Source organism: Mytilus galloprovincialis, chromosome 11, assembly GCF_965363235.1.
Source record: "Mytilus galloprovincialis chromosome 11, xbMytGall1.hap1.1, whole genome shotgun sequence".
Lineage (NCBI taxonomy): Eukaryota > Metazoa > Mollusca > Bivalvia > Mytilida > Mytilidae > Mytilus > Mytilus galloprovincialis.
The window spans coordinates 13,982,574-14,001,311 of record NC_134848.1 but is presented as its reverse complement, the minus strand read 5'-3'; the positions used below and the strand labels follow the sequence as shown (position 1 = coordinate 14,001,311).

At 33.8% G+C, this 18,738-nt stretch overlaps 1 protein-coding gene across 2 annotated transcripts; it reads left to right on the top strand.

Annotated features, from left to right (window-relative positions):
- The first annotated feature begins 1,853 nt into the window (after positions 1-1,853).
- Positions 1,854-18,419, top strand: LOC143051675 (lithostathine-2-like). 2 transcript variants are annotated; one of them, XM_076224580.1, is made up of 5 exons: positions 1,854-1,965; positions 7,567-7,670; positions 14,767-14,864; positions 15,505-15,594; positions 17,958-18,419. In XM_076224580.1, the coding sequence occupies exons 2-5, from the start codon at positions 7,607-7,609 to the stop codon at positions 18,177-18,179; spliced, it is 474 nt and encodes a 157-aa protein (XP_076080695.1). In that variant the 5' UTR covers positions 1,854-1,965; positions 7,567-7,606; the 3' UTR covers positions 18,180-18,419. The 2 variants fall into 2 exon arrangements, with proteins under 2 accessions (XP_076080695.1, XP_076080696.1); XM_076224581.1 differs by lacking the exon at positions 1,854-1,965 and adding an exon at positions 7,187-7,236.
- Positions 18,420-18,738: the final 319 nt, after the last annotated feature.

Genomic DNA, 18,738 nt, shown 5'->3' with positions numbered 1-18,738 from the left:
GAATTTTATTAAAATTTTATTTTTATACATTTTCGAACCTTTAGGGCATTTATTTTATTTCTTTTTTTTTTTTGTTATATACAATGTATGCATTAGAATAGAAACAACTGGTATGCAATTGTTTTATAATCCCAATTTGCTGAAAATCCCAGTATCCTAGCAAGAATGTGTATCGCGCGTGAATAGATTACGGAAGTAGTTTCGGAAACTTGGTTTATCGAAGTGTAAACCAAGATAAATATTGTAATTGACCAATCCAATTCAAGCATTTATAGATATATATGCAAATGATGTAAGAATTATTAAGTTTTAATCGCAACAACGTCGTGTATATGCAGGTTTTTTTTCCGAAAAAAAAGGCATATGTATTAAGATGGTTACTCGTAAAATGTATGCATTAGAATAGAAACAACTGGTATGCAATTGTTTTATAATCCCAATTTGCTGAAAATCCCAGTATCCTAGCAAGAATTTGTATCGCGCGTGAATAGATTACGGAAGTAGTTTCGGAAACTTGGTTTATCGAAGTGTAAACCAAGATAAATATTCTAATTGACCAATCCAATTCAAGTATTTATAGATATATATATGCAAGTGATATAAGAATTATTAAGTTTTAATCGCAATAACGTCGTGTATATGCAGGTTTTTTTTTCCGAAAAAAAGGCATATGTATTAAGATGGTTACTCGTAAAATGCAAAACAATTGTGCTTAACATTTACGAAACGAAATTCGGACAGAAAAAAAAGAGGATTGTATCTATACAGCAGATTACTTTGTCAGATGTTCGGCAAAAAAAAAATATAATAGAAGTATAAATGTGCATCTCCGTCCGACATTAGTTCTAAATTGCTTCATGTACTGAAAGAGGATAGACGATTCTGACAAGATAAAATGCGAACCAACTATAAATTAAATGAGGTAATACCGTATAACCTTCAACAATGACAAAACCTATACCGTATCGTCAGTTTTAAAAGTACAGATATTATGTACAATAATAAACGACAATCATTGAATTACAAGCTCTTTTAACAGTTAGCATGTGAACAGGATGAGACACTCTTTATTTATTATTTTATTGACGAATAGGGGTGTTTTACGACCGTGTCTACCCATGAGGGCCCCGCACATGTAGTCGGTTTGTTATTTTGTTGATATTCTGTTAAATTCAAACATCACAAAACCCACTTATAAATACTCAACTGAACGTCGACTTTAACATTGCTGTTCAAAGGGGGAAGGGCAAAAGGGGAGTTGGGGGTCGTACAAACCCCCTGGTTTCGATTGTGAACTTTCACAGTTCTAGTATATAATACACATACATGTATCAACAGAAAACGTAATCACAGCTGATTATCTAAATTTACGGAAACGTCGCAATGCAACGCCTACTAAAAAGAATGCAATAATGTCAAATCATCAAGTTCTAAGGGACTACATCAAAAGATCAATGTAAGATAAAAAACTTAATTCAATTAGTTTGTTTTAGGGGGGGGGATGGTTTGAACGGCTGCAAGAATTTGTTATCCGACATTGATTTTTATACATATATCATATTTGTCAATCAATTTTTCCCAAATTAATTTAAGTTAAAAAAACTATGTGAATTAAGTTTTTTTTATCCTTCATTGAACTTTTGAAGACGTCCCTAATCATTAGAAAAAAAAGATAACAATGAAAATATTTGTTATTCGATTTTTAAGGATATGAATTTAAGCAAAAGTCGCAGACTCGACAAAAATGAAAACTATATTCTCATTTCATTTTTTCTGTTAGTAACACTGATATACGGGGAATTTTATTCATAATGTGATATTTTTTTTTTCAAATAAAACCCTGTCAGAGGCCCATTACAATTACGTGACGTCAGGGGAATAACCTTTTTTGCACAACGCCTAGCGTGACGTCACTTTGGATACAAAAAGAAAGAGTTGCAAAATCTTCGTACAAATATCGTCAAAGTAAGTTTTGTAAGACTGCTTATACATGTCATATATTCAATTCTTATACAATCTTTTAAATGCTTAAAGTGCAACAGCTAATTAATGTGCATCTACTGTACATTTGTTTACATTTATCTGGTCATGTGTAGCAGTTTGTTTGCATATTTCTCTCCTGGTGGGATCATGTTTATTTTTTTTTACTCCTGAGATAGTCAAAATAATTATGACGTCCGGCAAGGCTATTTTATTTTTTTTTTCTTGGACGCCTAGGACGTCATAATTATTTGGACTACTCCTGAGATTGAGAACGATATGATTTTCACCTTTTGTTATTTAATTCTAATGTTGGAACAACCTTTTCGATAACGCATTAACAGGGGGTGTGGGGTCACAACACTGTGTTTGCAAATCATTCATTTTTTGATGCTCGGCTTATTTTTCAATGGCGGATCCAGATTTTTTTATAAAAGGGGGGCGGGGCACTGACTTGACTGCCTAACATGCCTAAGAAAGGACCCGCTCCGTTCATATTTCAGTGTTTCCCTATGAAAGCAATCAAAATTTCCCCAGAAAAGAAAAAGCCGGGCCCCTAACCCCCCCTTTTTTCCCTAAATCTGCCTCCGTTTTTGCACTTTTGTACGTACATGTATATTTACACTTGTATGTATATAGTCCAAATAATTATGACGTCTTGAAAGGCTATTAGTATTATATTTTTTTTCTTTGACGCCTTACGTTGTGATTATTCTCTATTTTCAGACACTTTATGGCATGCAGACTCCAGTATAAGGGAGCTACCATTTGATTTTTAGGGGGGGGGGCTAGGATGAAAAATGTTGTCCTGCCTTTTTTTTAGCTGTAATCTCTGTCCTGCCTTTTTTTCACTCTGTTCAGTCCTGCCTTTTTTTTTAAAAGTTTATCCTGACTTTTTTTACCTAAATTGTCGTCCTGACTTTTTTTTTTTGCAAGTGTCTCATCCTGCCTTTTTTTTTACTCAAAACTCCTGTCCTGCCTATTTTTTTCAAATTTCATCCTAGCCCCCCCCCCCCCCCCCATAAAAATCAAATGGCAGCTCCCTAATGTTTACCCTATACTTTTTCAGACACTATATGCCATGCAGTAAACTTTAAAACGTTTATTCTTTATTTTCAGACGCTATATGCCATGTTGTAAAACTTTAAAACGTTTATGCTCTATTTTCAGACACTTTATGCCATATAGTAAAACTTTAAAACGTTTATTTTCTGTTTTCAGAAACTACTTGGCATGCAGTAAAATTTTAAAAACGTTTATGCTTTATTTTCAGACACTATATACCATGTAGTAAAACTTTAAAACGTCTATGCTCTATTTTCAGACACTATATGCCATGTAATAAAACTTTAAAACGTTTATTCTCCATTTGCAGACACTATATGCCATGTAGTAAAACTTTAAATCGTTTATTCCCTATTTTCAGAAACTATATGGCATCCGAAAAAATTGAAGTCATTTATTCTCTATTTTTAGAACACTATATGCCATGTAGTAAAACTTTAAACCGTGTATGCTCTAATTTCAGAAACTATATGCCATATAGTAAAACTTTAGAATGTTTGTGCTCTATTTTCAGACTATATGACATGGAGTTAATCTTTGAAACGTGTATCCTCTATTTTCACAGGAAAAATTTGAAACGTTTATTCTCTATTTTCAGAAACTATATGCCATTTTAATAGTAAAACTTTAAATCGTTTATTCTCTATTTTCAGACACTATATGCCATGTAGTAAAACTTCAAATCGTTTATTCTCTATTTTCAGACACTATATGCTATGTAGTAAAACTTCAAATCGTTTATTCTCTATTTTCAGACACTATATGCCATGTAGTAAAACTTTAAATCGTTTATGCTCTATTTTCAGACACTATATGCCATGCAGCAAAACTGTAAATCATTTATTCTCTATTTTTAGACACTATATGCCATGTAGTAAAACTTTAAATCGTTTTTGCTCAATTTTCAGAAACTATATGCAATGTAGTAAAACTTCAAATCGTTTATTCTCTATTTTCAGAAACTATATGCCATGTAGTAAAACTTTAGAATTTTTGTGCTGTATTTTCAGACTATATGACATGGAGTTAATCTTTGAAACGTGTATCCTCTATTTTCAGACAGGAAAAATTTGAAACGTTAATTCTCTATTTTCAGAAACTATATGCCATGCAGTTGACTTTAAATCGTTTATTCTCTATCTTCAGACACTATATATGCCATGTAGTAAAACTTCAAATCGTTTATTCTCTATTTTCAGACACTATATGCTATGTAGTAAAACTTCAAATCGTTTATTCTCTATTTTCAGACACTATATGCCATGTAGTAAAACTTTAAATCGTTTATGCTCTATTTTCAGACACTATATGCCATGCAGCAAAACTGTAAATCATTTATTCTCTATTTTTAGACACTATATGCCATGTAGTAAAACTTTAAATCGTTTTTGCTCAATTTTCAGAAACTATATGCAATGTAGTAAAACTTCAAATCGTTTATTCTCTATTTTCAGAAACTATATGCCATGTAGTAAAACTTTAGAATGTTTGTGCTCTATTTTCAGACTATATGACATGGAGTTAATCTTTGAAACGTGTATCCTCTATTTTCAGACAGGAAAAATTTGAAACGTTAATTCTCTATTTTCAGAAACTATATGCCATGCAGTTGACTTTAAATCGTTTATTCTCTATCTTCAGACACTATATATGCCATGTAGTAAAACTTCAAATCGTTTATTCTCTATTTTCAGACACTATATGCCATGTAGTAAAACTTTAAATCGTTTATTCTCTATTTTCAGACACTATATGCCATGCAGCAAAACTGTAAATCATTTATTCTCTATTTTTAGACACTATATGCCATGTAGTAAAACTTTAAATCGTGTATGCTCTATTTTCAGACACTATATGCCATGTAGTAAAACTTCAAATCGTTTATTTTCTATTTTCAGACACTATATGCCATGTAGTAAAACTTTAAATCGTTTATGCTCTATTTTCAGACACTGTATGCTATGCAGTAAAACTGTAAATCGTTTATTCTCTATTTTTAGACACTATATGCCATGTAGTAAAACTTTTAATTGTTTATGCTCTATTTTCAGACACTATAGATATATATGCCATGTAGTAAAACTTCAAATCGTTTATTCTCTATTTTCAGAAACTATATGCCATGTAACAAAACTTCAAATCGTTTATTCTATATTTTCAGACACTATATGCCATGTAGTAAAACTTTAAATCGTTTATGCTCTATTTTTAGACACTATATGCCATGCAGTAAAACTTTAAATCGTCTATTCTCTATTTTCAGACGCTATATGCCATGTAGTAAAACTTCAAATCGTTTACGCTCTATTTTCAGAAACTATATGCCATGTAGTAAAACTTTAGAATGTTTATTCTCTATTTTCAGACTATATGACATGGAGTTAATCTTTGAAAATAGTTTATCCTCTAATTTCAGACGCTATAAATATATGGCATGCAGTAAAACTTTGAAACGTTTCTACTCTATTTTCCAGACACTATATGGCATCAGAAAACAATTAAGTAGTGTTGGATAATCGGTTGAAATTACCAACCGATTATCTATTACAATCGGTTGACAGCAACCAACCGACTATCGGTTATAATCGCATCATAATACTTTGCACTTTTTTTTAAATGAAATCATGCATTTAGTCTCATTGTACATGTCTAATGTGTATTCCACATCATTCACGGTAGAGTTTATATATTCATATTTGATCTTTTGTTTCCTTTTCATATATTCTGGTGTACTTAATTATAATCATGGTACCTTTGATAACTATTTATTTAGCAGTTAAAACAGTTAATTAATAAGAAACAAGATTCATATTGAACATATTTTATCTCATAATTACAACATTAATTACCAACAGTGACACTAACTGTAACATTTCTAAATTTTAATAGTGTAACTCACAATACAATTTCAATATAACATAGCTGTATTAACATTTGAGTGCTTCTAATGTAGAAAAGATATATAAAGTTTTTAACTTTAAAAAATTTAAGATTAACAGAAAAAAATAAAACAATGCATTTGCATTATAATATATACAGTAAACAAAGCAAATGTCTGTTAATTCATGTAGAATGTTTTTTTTTTTCACTTTTGTGATCATTATTTTTCTGTCAATTGTGTCATTCGTGCGTCTGAACTTATAATTGCAAGAATGCGGAATTATTACATAGTTGAACCGTATCCGATTCGTGATTCTTACATTTTTCAATATGGCGGAAAATTTACAAAAATAAACGATGTTTGAAGATGTTTGGCAAGCAGTTTGGAAAGGAATATGACGTTTTTGATGCTACAAATGGATTATGATAAAACATTAATAAAAGTCAATTTGCAACACGTTCTAATGAAGCTAAGAAATTATTTTGTCTTTTATGTACGCTCTCAAGTATTAATAAACAAGTAGAATCTACCGGTATTGGAAGAAAGTATTTCATACAAAGTTATTAATTTTAAATCACATTCCATCAATCTGCAAATATTTATAGTAAATGCATTATAAAGAAGGAAATTGATTATGTCTTTAATTATAGGATGTTTGACTTTGTTATTGTCATCGATCCTGATATTTTTTTGTTATTATTTGCGCATATAAAATGCAAACCGCAAACGGACCGGAAGTTGATAAGCTTAAAGTCCGGAAACTTTAACGACAATCGATTAAACAAAATCCCAATCGATTATCGACATCGCCAGGGCCAACCAACTGATTTCCGACTTATTCCGATCATCGGAACAATACTACAATTAAGTCGTTTATTCTCTATTTTTAGACACTATATGCCATGTAGTAAAACTTTAAATCGTGTATGCTCTATTTTCAGAAACTATATGCCATGTAGTAAAACTTTAGAATGTTTGTGCTCTATTTTCAGACTATATGACATGAAGTTAATCTTTGAAACGTGTATCCTCTATTTTCAGACAGGAAAACTTTGAAACGTTTATTCTTCATTTTCAGACACTATATGCCATTTAGTAAAACTTTAAATCATTTATGCTCTATTTTCAGAAACTATATGCCATGAAGTAAAACTTTAAATCGTTTTTCCCTTTTTTCAGAAACTTTAGTATATGGCATTATTCTCTATTTTTAGACACTATATGGCATGCAGTAAAACTTTAAAATGTTTATCTCTATTTTCAGACAATACCGGGGTATATATATATGGCATACAGTATAACTTTGAAAGGTGTGTCTTCAATTCAGACAATTAGTGAATATATATGGCATGCAGTAACACTATGAAACGTTCATCCTGACCTCTATATTCAGACATTACTATATGATATACAATTTAAATTTCACCGTGAAACGTTTAAATCTTCAATTTTCAGACACTAGTCTATATGGCATGCAGTAAAACTCTGAAACGTTTATCTTCAATTTTTAGACACTATGGCATGTAGTAAAACTACGAAACAGTTATACTCTATTTTCTAGACATAAAAATCATAAAAAATACAATATGACATGTACTGCAGTATGAGTAAAAATGAAACATTTATCCTTTATTTTTCAGACACTTTTACAAAGACAGTACCACGTGACAGGAAATCATCATGGCACGTGTTGCTATGAACATTATTCTGGTGATTTGTACGGTACTTATTGTGGAAGCCAGTAGTATGTATTTATATCTAAACTTCTGTTTCTAGAAAAAAATTTATTGTACATTTCTCTGCTTTATTGAGTAATTAGTTAAAATGGATAACAACTGTCATAATCCTGAGTTTTATATGGGCATTTTTTAGGTAGAAGATGGTGGATTAAACTTAGTTTTATAGCTTGTAAATATAACGTATTATAATAGAATCACTGTTTGTACATACTAAGTCACTTCAAATGTTATATTCCTCAGTTGTAGTAGAGTTTTGTGTGTTCAGGAAGATCCTGATTTTGCTTTTTCTGCAGACTCGATTTATTCTGGTGTACAAAGTTTTCGTTGTATTTTCCTAGTCAGTATTTCGAAATTCTGCTTAATGTAATCTATAAAAAAAAATCCTTCATATTTTCATAAATCACAGCTAAATCTTACATTACTTATGGTCTTTCCATTTTTCTCAGTATCATTAGTGTCTTAGTGTGATGAGATAAATTACTCTGAATAAAACAGATCTACATGTAAGAGCTCGTCTTTCAAGTAATCACGAAATTGTTTTCTTTTAAAGCCGTTATCTAGTAAAAATTAAAAAAAAAAATCTGTCTACTTTTAATTTGAGGTACATTATGCAGGTGAATAACACATGATGTATCATTCCTGCTGTCTAGAATAAATACACTGACACTCAGTTTTTGGTAGTGCACCAATTATATTATCTCCAACAACATTGATCCTACTCCTCGTAAAGGCATTTGTTATTTAAATCAGGAGGCCCGGTCCCTTTTTTGTGGACAAATTTTGGTTGGCTATAGTATATTAGATCATGAAGCGTGTATGTAGCGGGCCCCTCTTATGCAAATAATCAAATTACCACGCTGAAGTACGTCCATTATTCATTTTTCATTATTCAAAACTCAATAATAAAATAGTTCACTATTCACTCATGATTAAGTGACGAATAATGAATAATGAAATTGCTAATGTTTCATTATTCAAGTTGAAGCGGTGAATAGTGAAATAAAAAAAATGACCGTGACACTTCAGCAACATATATATATACATATATATAATATATATGTATCTCCTGTATTGCTAAAAAATAAAAAGTAAATAAATATTCAAATCAATATCAGAAAAAGAAAAAGAAAAACACTCTTTAAATATTTGATTTTATTTATTAATTTAGTTTCGGAGGATAAACTAGTTGGTTTTCCTAACTATATTTTTTAAATATTTTTAAAGTACGCCAGATACACTTACTGGGAAATGTGAAGATATGATTGAAACTTAAAATTTTCTTCTGGACAACATATATGTACGTTTCGGCGATAAAGTGTACCGACAGGTAGTATTGGGGGGGGGGGGGGGCCTAGTATGGGCACTAACTTTGTCCCTCTAATAGCAGATTTTTTCCTATATTGCCATGAATCTCAGTTTATAACCAAACTCTTACTCAGTAAAGACACGTCATTGAAACATTTGGTTGATACGTTCAAAAATACCTAGCGTTATCTTGCTGATATGTTTTCGTTAAATAATCCAGAGTTCTCTTAATATACTACCGAGATTCACCCGAAGGAACTTACTCTAAATAAATCTTTCTTTGCAGTTTTTCTATATTTTGACATTTCAATTTCTACATAGAAATTCCATTCTAAAATTTACGACAAGAGAGATGAATGTTAATTTTCCTTTTTAAGACGGCGATATTCCTTTGGCTCCAGCATACTGTGATTACATGTATGTATTCCAACTCGTTCGTTATACCCGTGTGTCATAGATTTTAACGAACGCAATCAATGCATCACTCACCAGGTAAATTATTAAGTCAGGGATTTCGTCCCTATAAATTACTAAAAACTTTTACTAAATTCTTTCATCGATACGAATATTTGATTAGTAAATTATTAAAAACAGTATTTCACAACTGAAATGTTACGGTAATGTTGTACATAAAGCGAGGAAATCACTTCTTATTAAATATGTGATCAGTGAAAACTCATCGAACCTTTAAACACACTTATTATGTATGGTTGAATTTCTAAAATTGTTTTTTTTCTCCCCCCTTTATGTTAGTGACATTGTATTTGCATTGTGTCATAGATCAAATGTATTCGTTCAGCGTATAACTTGTTTGTTTTCCTATGTCTTTTAATTGCGTGAAGCCATTTCAATTGATATCTTATAGTGTGCCCTTCTATGTTGTGATGTTACACTATTGTTCACAACTTCACGGTAAGGATGAAAGTTGGTACCTATCTTTTAAAACATTTAAACCCGTTGCATTTGTTTTAACCTGTCAAGAACCTAATGTTCAGTGATGTGGTTTATTGATCAGGTTTTCACGTTTGGATGGTTTTACACTAGCAATTTGTGGGCCCTTTAAATTTATAGCTTGCTGTTTGGTGTGAGCCAAGGCTCCGTGTTGAAGACCGTAATTTGACCTATAATGGTCTACTTTAACCAATTATGACTTAGATCGGGAGTTGTCTCATTCGCATTCATACCACATCTTCTTATATCTACATACAAACTTAGACAAATAAGGTATAAAATCATAACATTTCATTTTTTCAAATTATCTTTCTTGATCTGAAGTTCCATCCAACTGTCCAAATACAATTTTTCTTTAGTAGGTAGCTCAGGGGCTGTCAGTTGTGGCCTTGAGACATTTGATGTGTTTGATGATGGTATAATTTCTCTCGGTAAACTAACATCTATGTTTGAGGATGGTAAAACTTCTCCCGGTATACTAACATCCATGTTTGAGGATGGTATAATTTCTCCCGGTATACTAACATCCATGTTTGAGGATGGTATCACTTCTCCCGGTAAATTCTCCCGGTAAACTAACATCAACGTTTGAGGATGGTATAACTTCTCCCTGTAAACTAACATCCATATTTGAGGATGGTATAACTTCTCCCGGTAAACTAATATCCAAGTTTGAGGATGGTATCACTTCTCCCGGTATAAGGATGGTATAGCTTCTCCCGGTAAACTAACATCCATATTTGAGGATGGTATAACTCCTGCCGGTAAACTAACATCCATGTTTTAGGATGGTATAACTTCTCCCGGTAAACTAACATCCATGTTTAAACAGTTTTAGGATGGTATAACTTCTCCCGGTAAACTAACATCCATGTTTGAGGATTGTATAACTTCTCCCGGTTTACTAACATCCATGGTTGAGGATGGTATAACTTCTCCCGGTAAACTAACATAAATGTTTGAGGATCGTATAACTTCTCTCGGTAAACTAACATCCATGTTTGAGGATGGTATAACTTCTCCCGGTAAACTAACATCCATGTTTGAGGATGGTATAACTTATCCCGGTGAACTAACATCCATGTTTGAAGATGGTATAACTTATCCCGGTAAACTAACATCCATGTTTGAGGATGGTATAACTTCTCCCGGTAAACTAACATCCATGTTTGAGGATGGTATAACTTCTCCCGGTAAACTAACATCCATGATTGAGGATGGTATCACTTCTCCCGGTAAACTAACATCCAAGTTTGAGGATGGTATAACTTCTCCCGGTAAACTAACATCCATGTTTGAGGATGGTATAACTTCTCTCGGTAAACAAACATCAATGTTTGAGGATGGTATAACTTCTCCCGGTAAACTAACATCGATGTTTGAGGATGGTATAATTTCTCTCGGTAAATTAACATCTATGTTTGAGGATGGTATAACTTCTCCCGGTAAACTAACATCCATGTTTGAGGATGGTATAACTTCTCCCGGTAAACTAACATCCATGTTTGAGGATGGTATCACTTCTCCCGGTATGAGGATGGTATAACTTCTCCCGGTAAACTAACTTCCATGTTTGAGGATGGTATAACTTCTCCCGGTAAACTAACATCCATGTTTGAGGATGGTATAACTTCTCCCGGTAAACTAACATCCATGTTTGAGGATAGTATAACTTCTCCCGGTAAACTAACATCCATGTTTGAGGATGATATAACTTCTCCAAGTGAACTAACATCCATGTTTGAGGATGGTATAACTTCTCCCGGTAAACTAACATTCATGTTTCAGGATGGTATAACTTCTCCCGGTAAATTACCGTATAGCGGGTTATTTTCGCGGGGTGTAAATTTTCGCTTATTTTCGAGGATAGAACAAAATCGCCAAAATAAATTCCGCTAATTTAAAAGTGTACATTCAAAGGTAATGTTAAAAATGTTAAATCCGCCAAAATAATAACCGCCAACATTTTTCGTATACCTTATTCAATGAAAATCGCGAAATTTTACACCCGCGAAAATAACCCGCTATACGGTAACATCCATGTTTGAGGATGGTATCACTTCTCCCGGTAAACTAACCTCCATGTTTGATGATGGTATAACTTCTCCCGGTTAACTAGCATCTATGTTTGATGATGGTATAACTTCTCCCGATAAACTAACCTCCGTGTTTGAGGATGGTATAACTTCTCCCGGTAAACTAACATTCATGTTTGAGAATGGTATAGCTTCTCCCGGTAAACTAACATCCATGTTTGAGGATGGTATAACTTTTCCCGGTAAACTAACATCCACGTTTGAGTTGGCTGCCAACATTATAGTCATACTTGTTCTCACACTCTTCGCTGATTTGGGTCTGCGTCTTCTGTCCAGTGTATCGTTTGTACCAGACAATAGTTCATCAACGTCTTTTTCAAATTTTGCATAACATGCATTTATACCGCTGATGACCTCCTTTTGTGTTTTGTGCCTCTTGTGTTTTTCCTCCTTTTCCCTAAATGTCGCGTAAACTGATGGTCTCTTTTTCGTTGGCCTCGTTTGTTTCTCCTCCTTTTACCTGAATGTTGCGTAAACGATTCGGGTTATCTCCTCCTTTTCCCTGAATGTCGCGTAAACGATTCGGGCTATCTCCTCCTTTTCCCTAAATATTGCGTAAACGATTCGGGTTATCTCCTCCTTTTCAGTTATCTCTGGTGGAAGGTAAGTCATCGTTGTTGAACTCAACATTATCAAGAAGCGGTGTTGGATTTAGATCTATACAGGGCTTGTTCAATGCCGTTTGACACTTTCTTTCTTCCGTGGAGAGACGTCTGCTCTTATTCTGATTATTTTGAGATATAGCTGTCGTGTTACTTATAACACTTGATACAGAACGTGATCCTGGCTCACTAAAAGGTACAACTCTGTTCTTATTAAATATGATTCCAAGTCTCTGAACAAACCTTACCAAAGCGAATCTCTATTCTTTGTTGCTTCCTGTCTAATTACATAAATTTCTTTCCACAATTAACTCCTATTTTGTTATGCTTAAGTGTTTCATGTCGGTAATCTCGTGATCCTGAAATGCTCGCTGGTGCTGCACGCTGACGTCGACTGCATTGCAACGTGACTATGGGAGATGCGATTGCTTGTTGAAGACTGGACGGAAGGGAACAGGGGATAAGATATTGTGACTAAATTATCAGTGTTTTATTAAAACACATGATTATTCTCTTTTTTATAATAGTATAATCACAATACAATTAAGCAATTTATATTGAAACTAAAGGATCCAATAGAGGATACTCCCGTCCATTAAAAATGGAGGAAATACAATGTATCAAACAAGCAAACAATATACCGAAAAAATTATGAAAACATTGAAGATACTTAAGTTTTTTGAAACATTTAACTTTTTTTTAACTTCGGCTAAGAACCAACGTCTCACTATAGAAGAAGAATAGTTTATACCAAGTGTCATGTTGGTCTCTTGTGGACAGTTGTTTCATTGGCAATCATACCACATCTTCTTTTTATAAATTTAAGATATTAAACTCTGGTTATTTTTCACATCATTCTATCTTTATGGGAAGATAAGATAATTCGGTTTTCGATAGCTAAGTTTAAAAATATTTAATTTTTATAGTGGTTTGGAAAACATGTTATTGAAACTTATATAAATCCCTTTCCACTTTGCAGGTGCGAGTGCTGCCTTTTATGACCCCCTTGTATGGGCATTAGCCTGCTCTTTTTCGAAATCGACAAGGGTGTCTTTTACGTGCAAGAGATACGGCTCTATGATCTATCTTAACACGGATCAACCATTTATCGTCCCCCTCTGACTGACTATCTTCGTTTCCTCAAGACCATACTCGCAAATGGTGTCAAGGGAGAGCCGAAAATTCAGTCCCTGACATTTTCATCCCGGAACGGGAATCGAACCAGGAACCTTGTGTTAATAGTAGTCCGATGCCCTAACCACTACATCACGGCTCTCTCTAACAGAATTATAGCAAATCATTGTCTGTCTGTCTTTTCCAAACAATTAAAAAGCCGTTTGTACATGTACATTCTAATTATAATTTTCACTAAAGCGATTGAAGTTTCTGCAATAAAGTGGTGGTTGTGGTGGGTTTTTGTGTGTGTGTGTGTGTGTGTTTGTGAGTATACATGTGTGTTTTTGTAAGGGTGTGTTGCACTTCTTTCATGTATTTGTCTTTAGAGGTCCTGTGTTTGAGTCCCAGAGGATACCATTTGATAATGTAATGAGAATTACGCTCTCTGGTTACACACGTGACATAAGACCCTTCATCCCCATGTTTTCGAATAAAAACATGAAATAGTTACGTCCTAACGTCAATTCTAATTCGATTGAAATGCACGTCAAGTACTGTCCTATTAAACGACATTAACTTTTATGCGTAATTCGTATTAACAAAAACGCATTTCTAAGGCTAATTGGATAATGCGATTTAGCCAAATCAATCAGTTCGAATTAAAAAATAAGAAGAGTGTGTAAACGTGATTAGCCAATTCAATTCGAATTAAATAAATGTGTGAACGAGGCATTAGAAAAATAAACACCACTGGAGCGTGTAGAGGGGTACAAAAAAAAAGGGGGGGGGGTATCTGCACGGAAGAACGCGAAATAAAATGGCCATTCCACGATAAACGAACAATTAAAAATATCTTGCACATTAATATTTTACTCATTTCACGAAACACGGTGAATAACGAACCTTTTTTCACGGCTGTACGTGAAATAAAAATGGCAAAACACAATGCACGAAAATAACCCTTTACCACCCTCCGTGTAGACTCGGTGGAGTATGCATTTGCTAGTTTCCATTTTGTTTTTCAATTTCAGCATGTAGACAAGGGTGGATTAGTAAAGGTTCTGGAAGACTCAGATTCTGTTACTACATTTCTGCCGTTGGAGATGTTAAATCCCAAAGTGATGCCACGGTAAGTTTGTTTGAGATTTCATATATGAATCATTTAATTTTGGATGTAACATGTCTTCTGATTGGCTGATTGCTTTTGTCTCGCAGCGAATAGATATTATTTTGTCATGTCACAATTATGTCTTCTGATACATCGAAATAATTATTTTAAAAACATAAGATTTGTAAGATGTTCTCTCATATTCTGTATAACAATAATGGCCGAGTTCACTCGAAGCTCTTAGGCCGAGTTCACTTGAAACTAATTAGGTCGAGTTCACTTGAAATTTTAGAGTCCGCTGCAGAGTTTCAAGAGTATCCCGTGAACACACTCGAGTTGCTATTCGGAACAACTCTTAGTCACTCTCGGGTAAGGCACTGACTAAGCATAAAATAAGGGGGAAAACTGATTGGTTTGACGTAATTCGAGGGTTTCTCGAGTTTAACCCTGGCTCAGTGAGGATTGGAAGAGGGATTAACTTGAGTGGTCCTAGTAAACTCGAATTTTTGAAACCCGAGTAACTTCAGTAAGTAAAGTTTCCAGTAGAGTTTCAAGTGAACTCGACCAATGATATCTCCACTGACCAGCTGTTGAAAAAGGTTTGATTTTAGTGAATTTAAGCATATTTATAATTTGTATTGTAAGTTTTTTTCAATTGCAGGCAGCATGCAAACAAATGAGCGGGATCTTGTTTTTTCCTTCTGATTCTTATGAAACTAGAGAGTTTAAAAGATTTGTTAGTAACAATAGGGTATGTATAATTAAACAAACCGTTGTAGGCCGAATGATGTGTCGCTGTCTTTTCCATTACATTTTTGAAATGTAGGTTGGTAGGGATTTTTTTTATTTTACATTTATATTGAGTAACAGCTTAGTAATGGAGAGAAATTCTGACTTTAACAGTGCTTATTGAAAAATGACAAAAACAAAACAAGAACGACGGGTGCCGCATGTGGAGCAGGATCTGCTTACCCTTCCGGAGCACATGAGATCACCCCTAGTTTTTGGTGGGGTTCGTGTTGTTTATTCTTTAGTTTTCTATGTTGTGTCATGTGTACTATTGTTTTTGAACTTTTTCTGTTTGCCTTTTTCATTTTTAGCCATGGCGTTGTCAGTTTGTTTTAGATTTACGAGTTTGACTGTCCCTTTGGTATCTTTCGTCCTTCTTTTAAGCTTTTAGAGGAAACCGATATTCATATTTCCATTGCCCTACCCATGTTAAAGATGAGGGGCGAAAGATACAAGAGAAAAATTCAAACTCATAGATCGAAAATATACTGACAACGCCATGACTGAAAAAAGAAAAAAAAAGAGAAGAAAACGGAGTAAATACTAGTACATGTAGTTTACACAACAGAACATAGAAAACAAAAGACTACGCAACACAAACCCTACCAAACACTGATTGTGATCTCAAGTACATCATACAGGAGGGTAGGCAGATTCTGCTCCACATGTGGCACCAGTCGTGATGCTACAAACCCTGTAAATAGTATAAATTGGTAAGTCACATTAAACTGGACATGAAGGCAAGCAGGAAAGTCAAAAAGGAAGCCATTTTGATTTCAAATTAATGAAGAACAGAAAACCATCTGGTCAATAGTCTTTACACTTACCACAAATCGTACGGCAAATGTCTACAAGCAAACAGACTCTAACTAAAACTAGGATGAAAAATTTTATCCTGCATTTTTTTTTAGTTGTAATCTCTGTCCTGCCTTTTTTATTTTTTACCCTATCCGGTCCTGACTTTTTTTACATAAATTGTCATCCTGACTTTTTCTTTTGCAAGTGTCTCATCCTGCCTTTTTTTTTACTCAAAACTCCTGTCCTGCCTATTTTTTTCAAATTTCATCCTAGTCCCCCCATAAAAATCAAATGGTAGCTCCCTTAAGCGCAAAGGCTGTGTTGATCTAATTAATAGCTTAGAAAATAGCTGATAGATCGTTGTACTAAACCAGGCCCTACATGTATAGGTCTGGAACACTTTTTGAAGACTAAATGCTAAATGGGCAAATCTATATAAAATCACAATAATTCCATTTACAAATGTATAGTCAAGCTCTACGGTGATTAGGAAACAAACATTTTTAAAACCTTTAAGGGAGTTCGCTTTTCGGTTTCAAAGCTATTAACTTTTCAAAATACTAGTTTGTTTGATTGGGGATTAATAAAGGAATCCTAAGAGCAAAAATATATATATATATAGGTCACCGTGCTCGTTTTCGATATATATGACATTGAAATTTTGGCGGGAAAATGTTCTCTCTTGACTTTTCATAGCTTTATCATTGACAAGTTAAACTCGTCAAAAACTTAAAAATTAATAAAAAGTGTAAAAGACTTTTACAGACAGCTTATCCTTATACATGTAAAAGAATTATAAAAAGTCACCATGCAAAAATTGTTAATTCATTCGAATGGATAAAACCAGAGGATTCCAAAAATCTGACCAAATTCCAAAACATGACAAGCCAGCTTCCTTTAGTTAATGGGAAAGGGGCGGACTCTGTCAGGGGCCGATTCAGAAATCGAAGCGCGATTCCAAAAATATGTTTTGTCATCTGCTTGACCACAAGTTTTTCGCAATCGAATTGGAAATCAGAAATCAGAATATTTTTTAGGACAAAACAATAATCCTCGTCCTCTCTTGAAGTCAAATGGTTGTTCCCTTAACTTCACCCAGCTTCCTGTAGATGATAATTATAAGAATATGTGGTATGAGTGCTAGTGAGAAAACTTTCCATCTAAGTCACACTTTGTATATTTAAATTAAAGTACGGTCTCCAGCTCGAAGCCTTGGCTCACACCGTACAGCAAACTATAAAGGGCCCCAAAAATGACAATTGTAAAACTAATTAAACGGGAAAAATAACAGTTAACTTTAATCTATATAAAAATGAGTAACGAGAAATACTTATGAAACACACAAACAAACGAGAAATACTTATGAAACACACCAACAAACGAGAACTACTGAACATCCGGCTCCTTACAAACGCAGTGTGTTGAAACGTTTTAAAAGGTACCAACCTTCACCCTTATGGTAAACAATAATGTAACAACACAACATACTAAGTCTATTAATATAATGCATATTTTTCTTCAATACAGATATCTACTCCGTTTTACTGGACATCTGGACATAAAGACAACTACCAATGGACTTGGGGTGTTGACCCCTTTACGTACCCATTTCATGCCCCTAATTGGGCCGCAGGACAACCTAACGGGGCTCTTAAAGGAGAATGCATAGCTGTCCAAACACAAGGTGCAATGATGGAAGACCAACCATGTGGAAATAGATACAACTATATCTGCAAGTCACGATCATAGGCTTAGAGACTCAAACTATGCTATTAGAATACAATGTATTTTTGATTTGTATCATTTGAATACACTGTGCTCACAGCTGCTTGGAATTATGAGAATACAATGTAACTTTAGTCAGAATCATTGGATATTATTATGATATTATGTCTTTATATTCTTCAAACAGATATACAGATCATCATAATCAAATGATGTTTGCATTCCTTCATTTGATTCAAATTATTAAAACCTTGTTCTAAATGGCTTTATGGTTTAGTCTTACTCTTAGATGATTGATTTTTAGCTCACCTGTCCCGAAGGGACAAGTGAGCTTATGCCATCACTTGTCGTCCGTCGTCGTCTGTCGTCTGTCGTCCGTCGTCCGTCGTCTGTCGTCGTCTGTCGTCGTAAACTATTTCAAGAATCTTCTCCTCTGAAACTACTGGGCCAAATACTTTCAAACTTTAACTGAATGTTCCTTAGGGTATCTTATTTATAAATTGTATCCGAAGTTTTGATCTATCAACAAACATGGTCGCCATTGCTAAAAATAGAACATAGGGGTCAAATCCAGTTTTTGGCT

Excerpts from the sequence above, each read along its gene's own strand:
- LOC143051675 (XM_076224580.1), top strand. The coding sequence starts at position 7,607 with ATGGCACGTGTTGCTATGAACATTATTCTGGTGATTTGTACGGTACTT. Across the intron at positions 14,865-15,504 it reads AATCCCAAAGTGATGCCACG|GCAGCATGCAAACAAATGAG; the intron begins GTAAGTTTGTTT and ends TTTCAATTGCAG. Across the intron at positions 15,595-17,957 it reads GATTTGTTAGTAACAATAGG|ATATCTACTCCGTTTTACTG; the intron begins GTATGTATAATT and ends TCTTCAATACAG.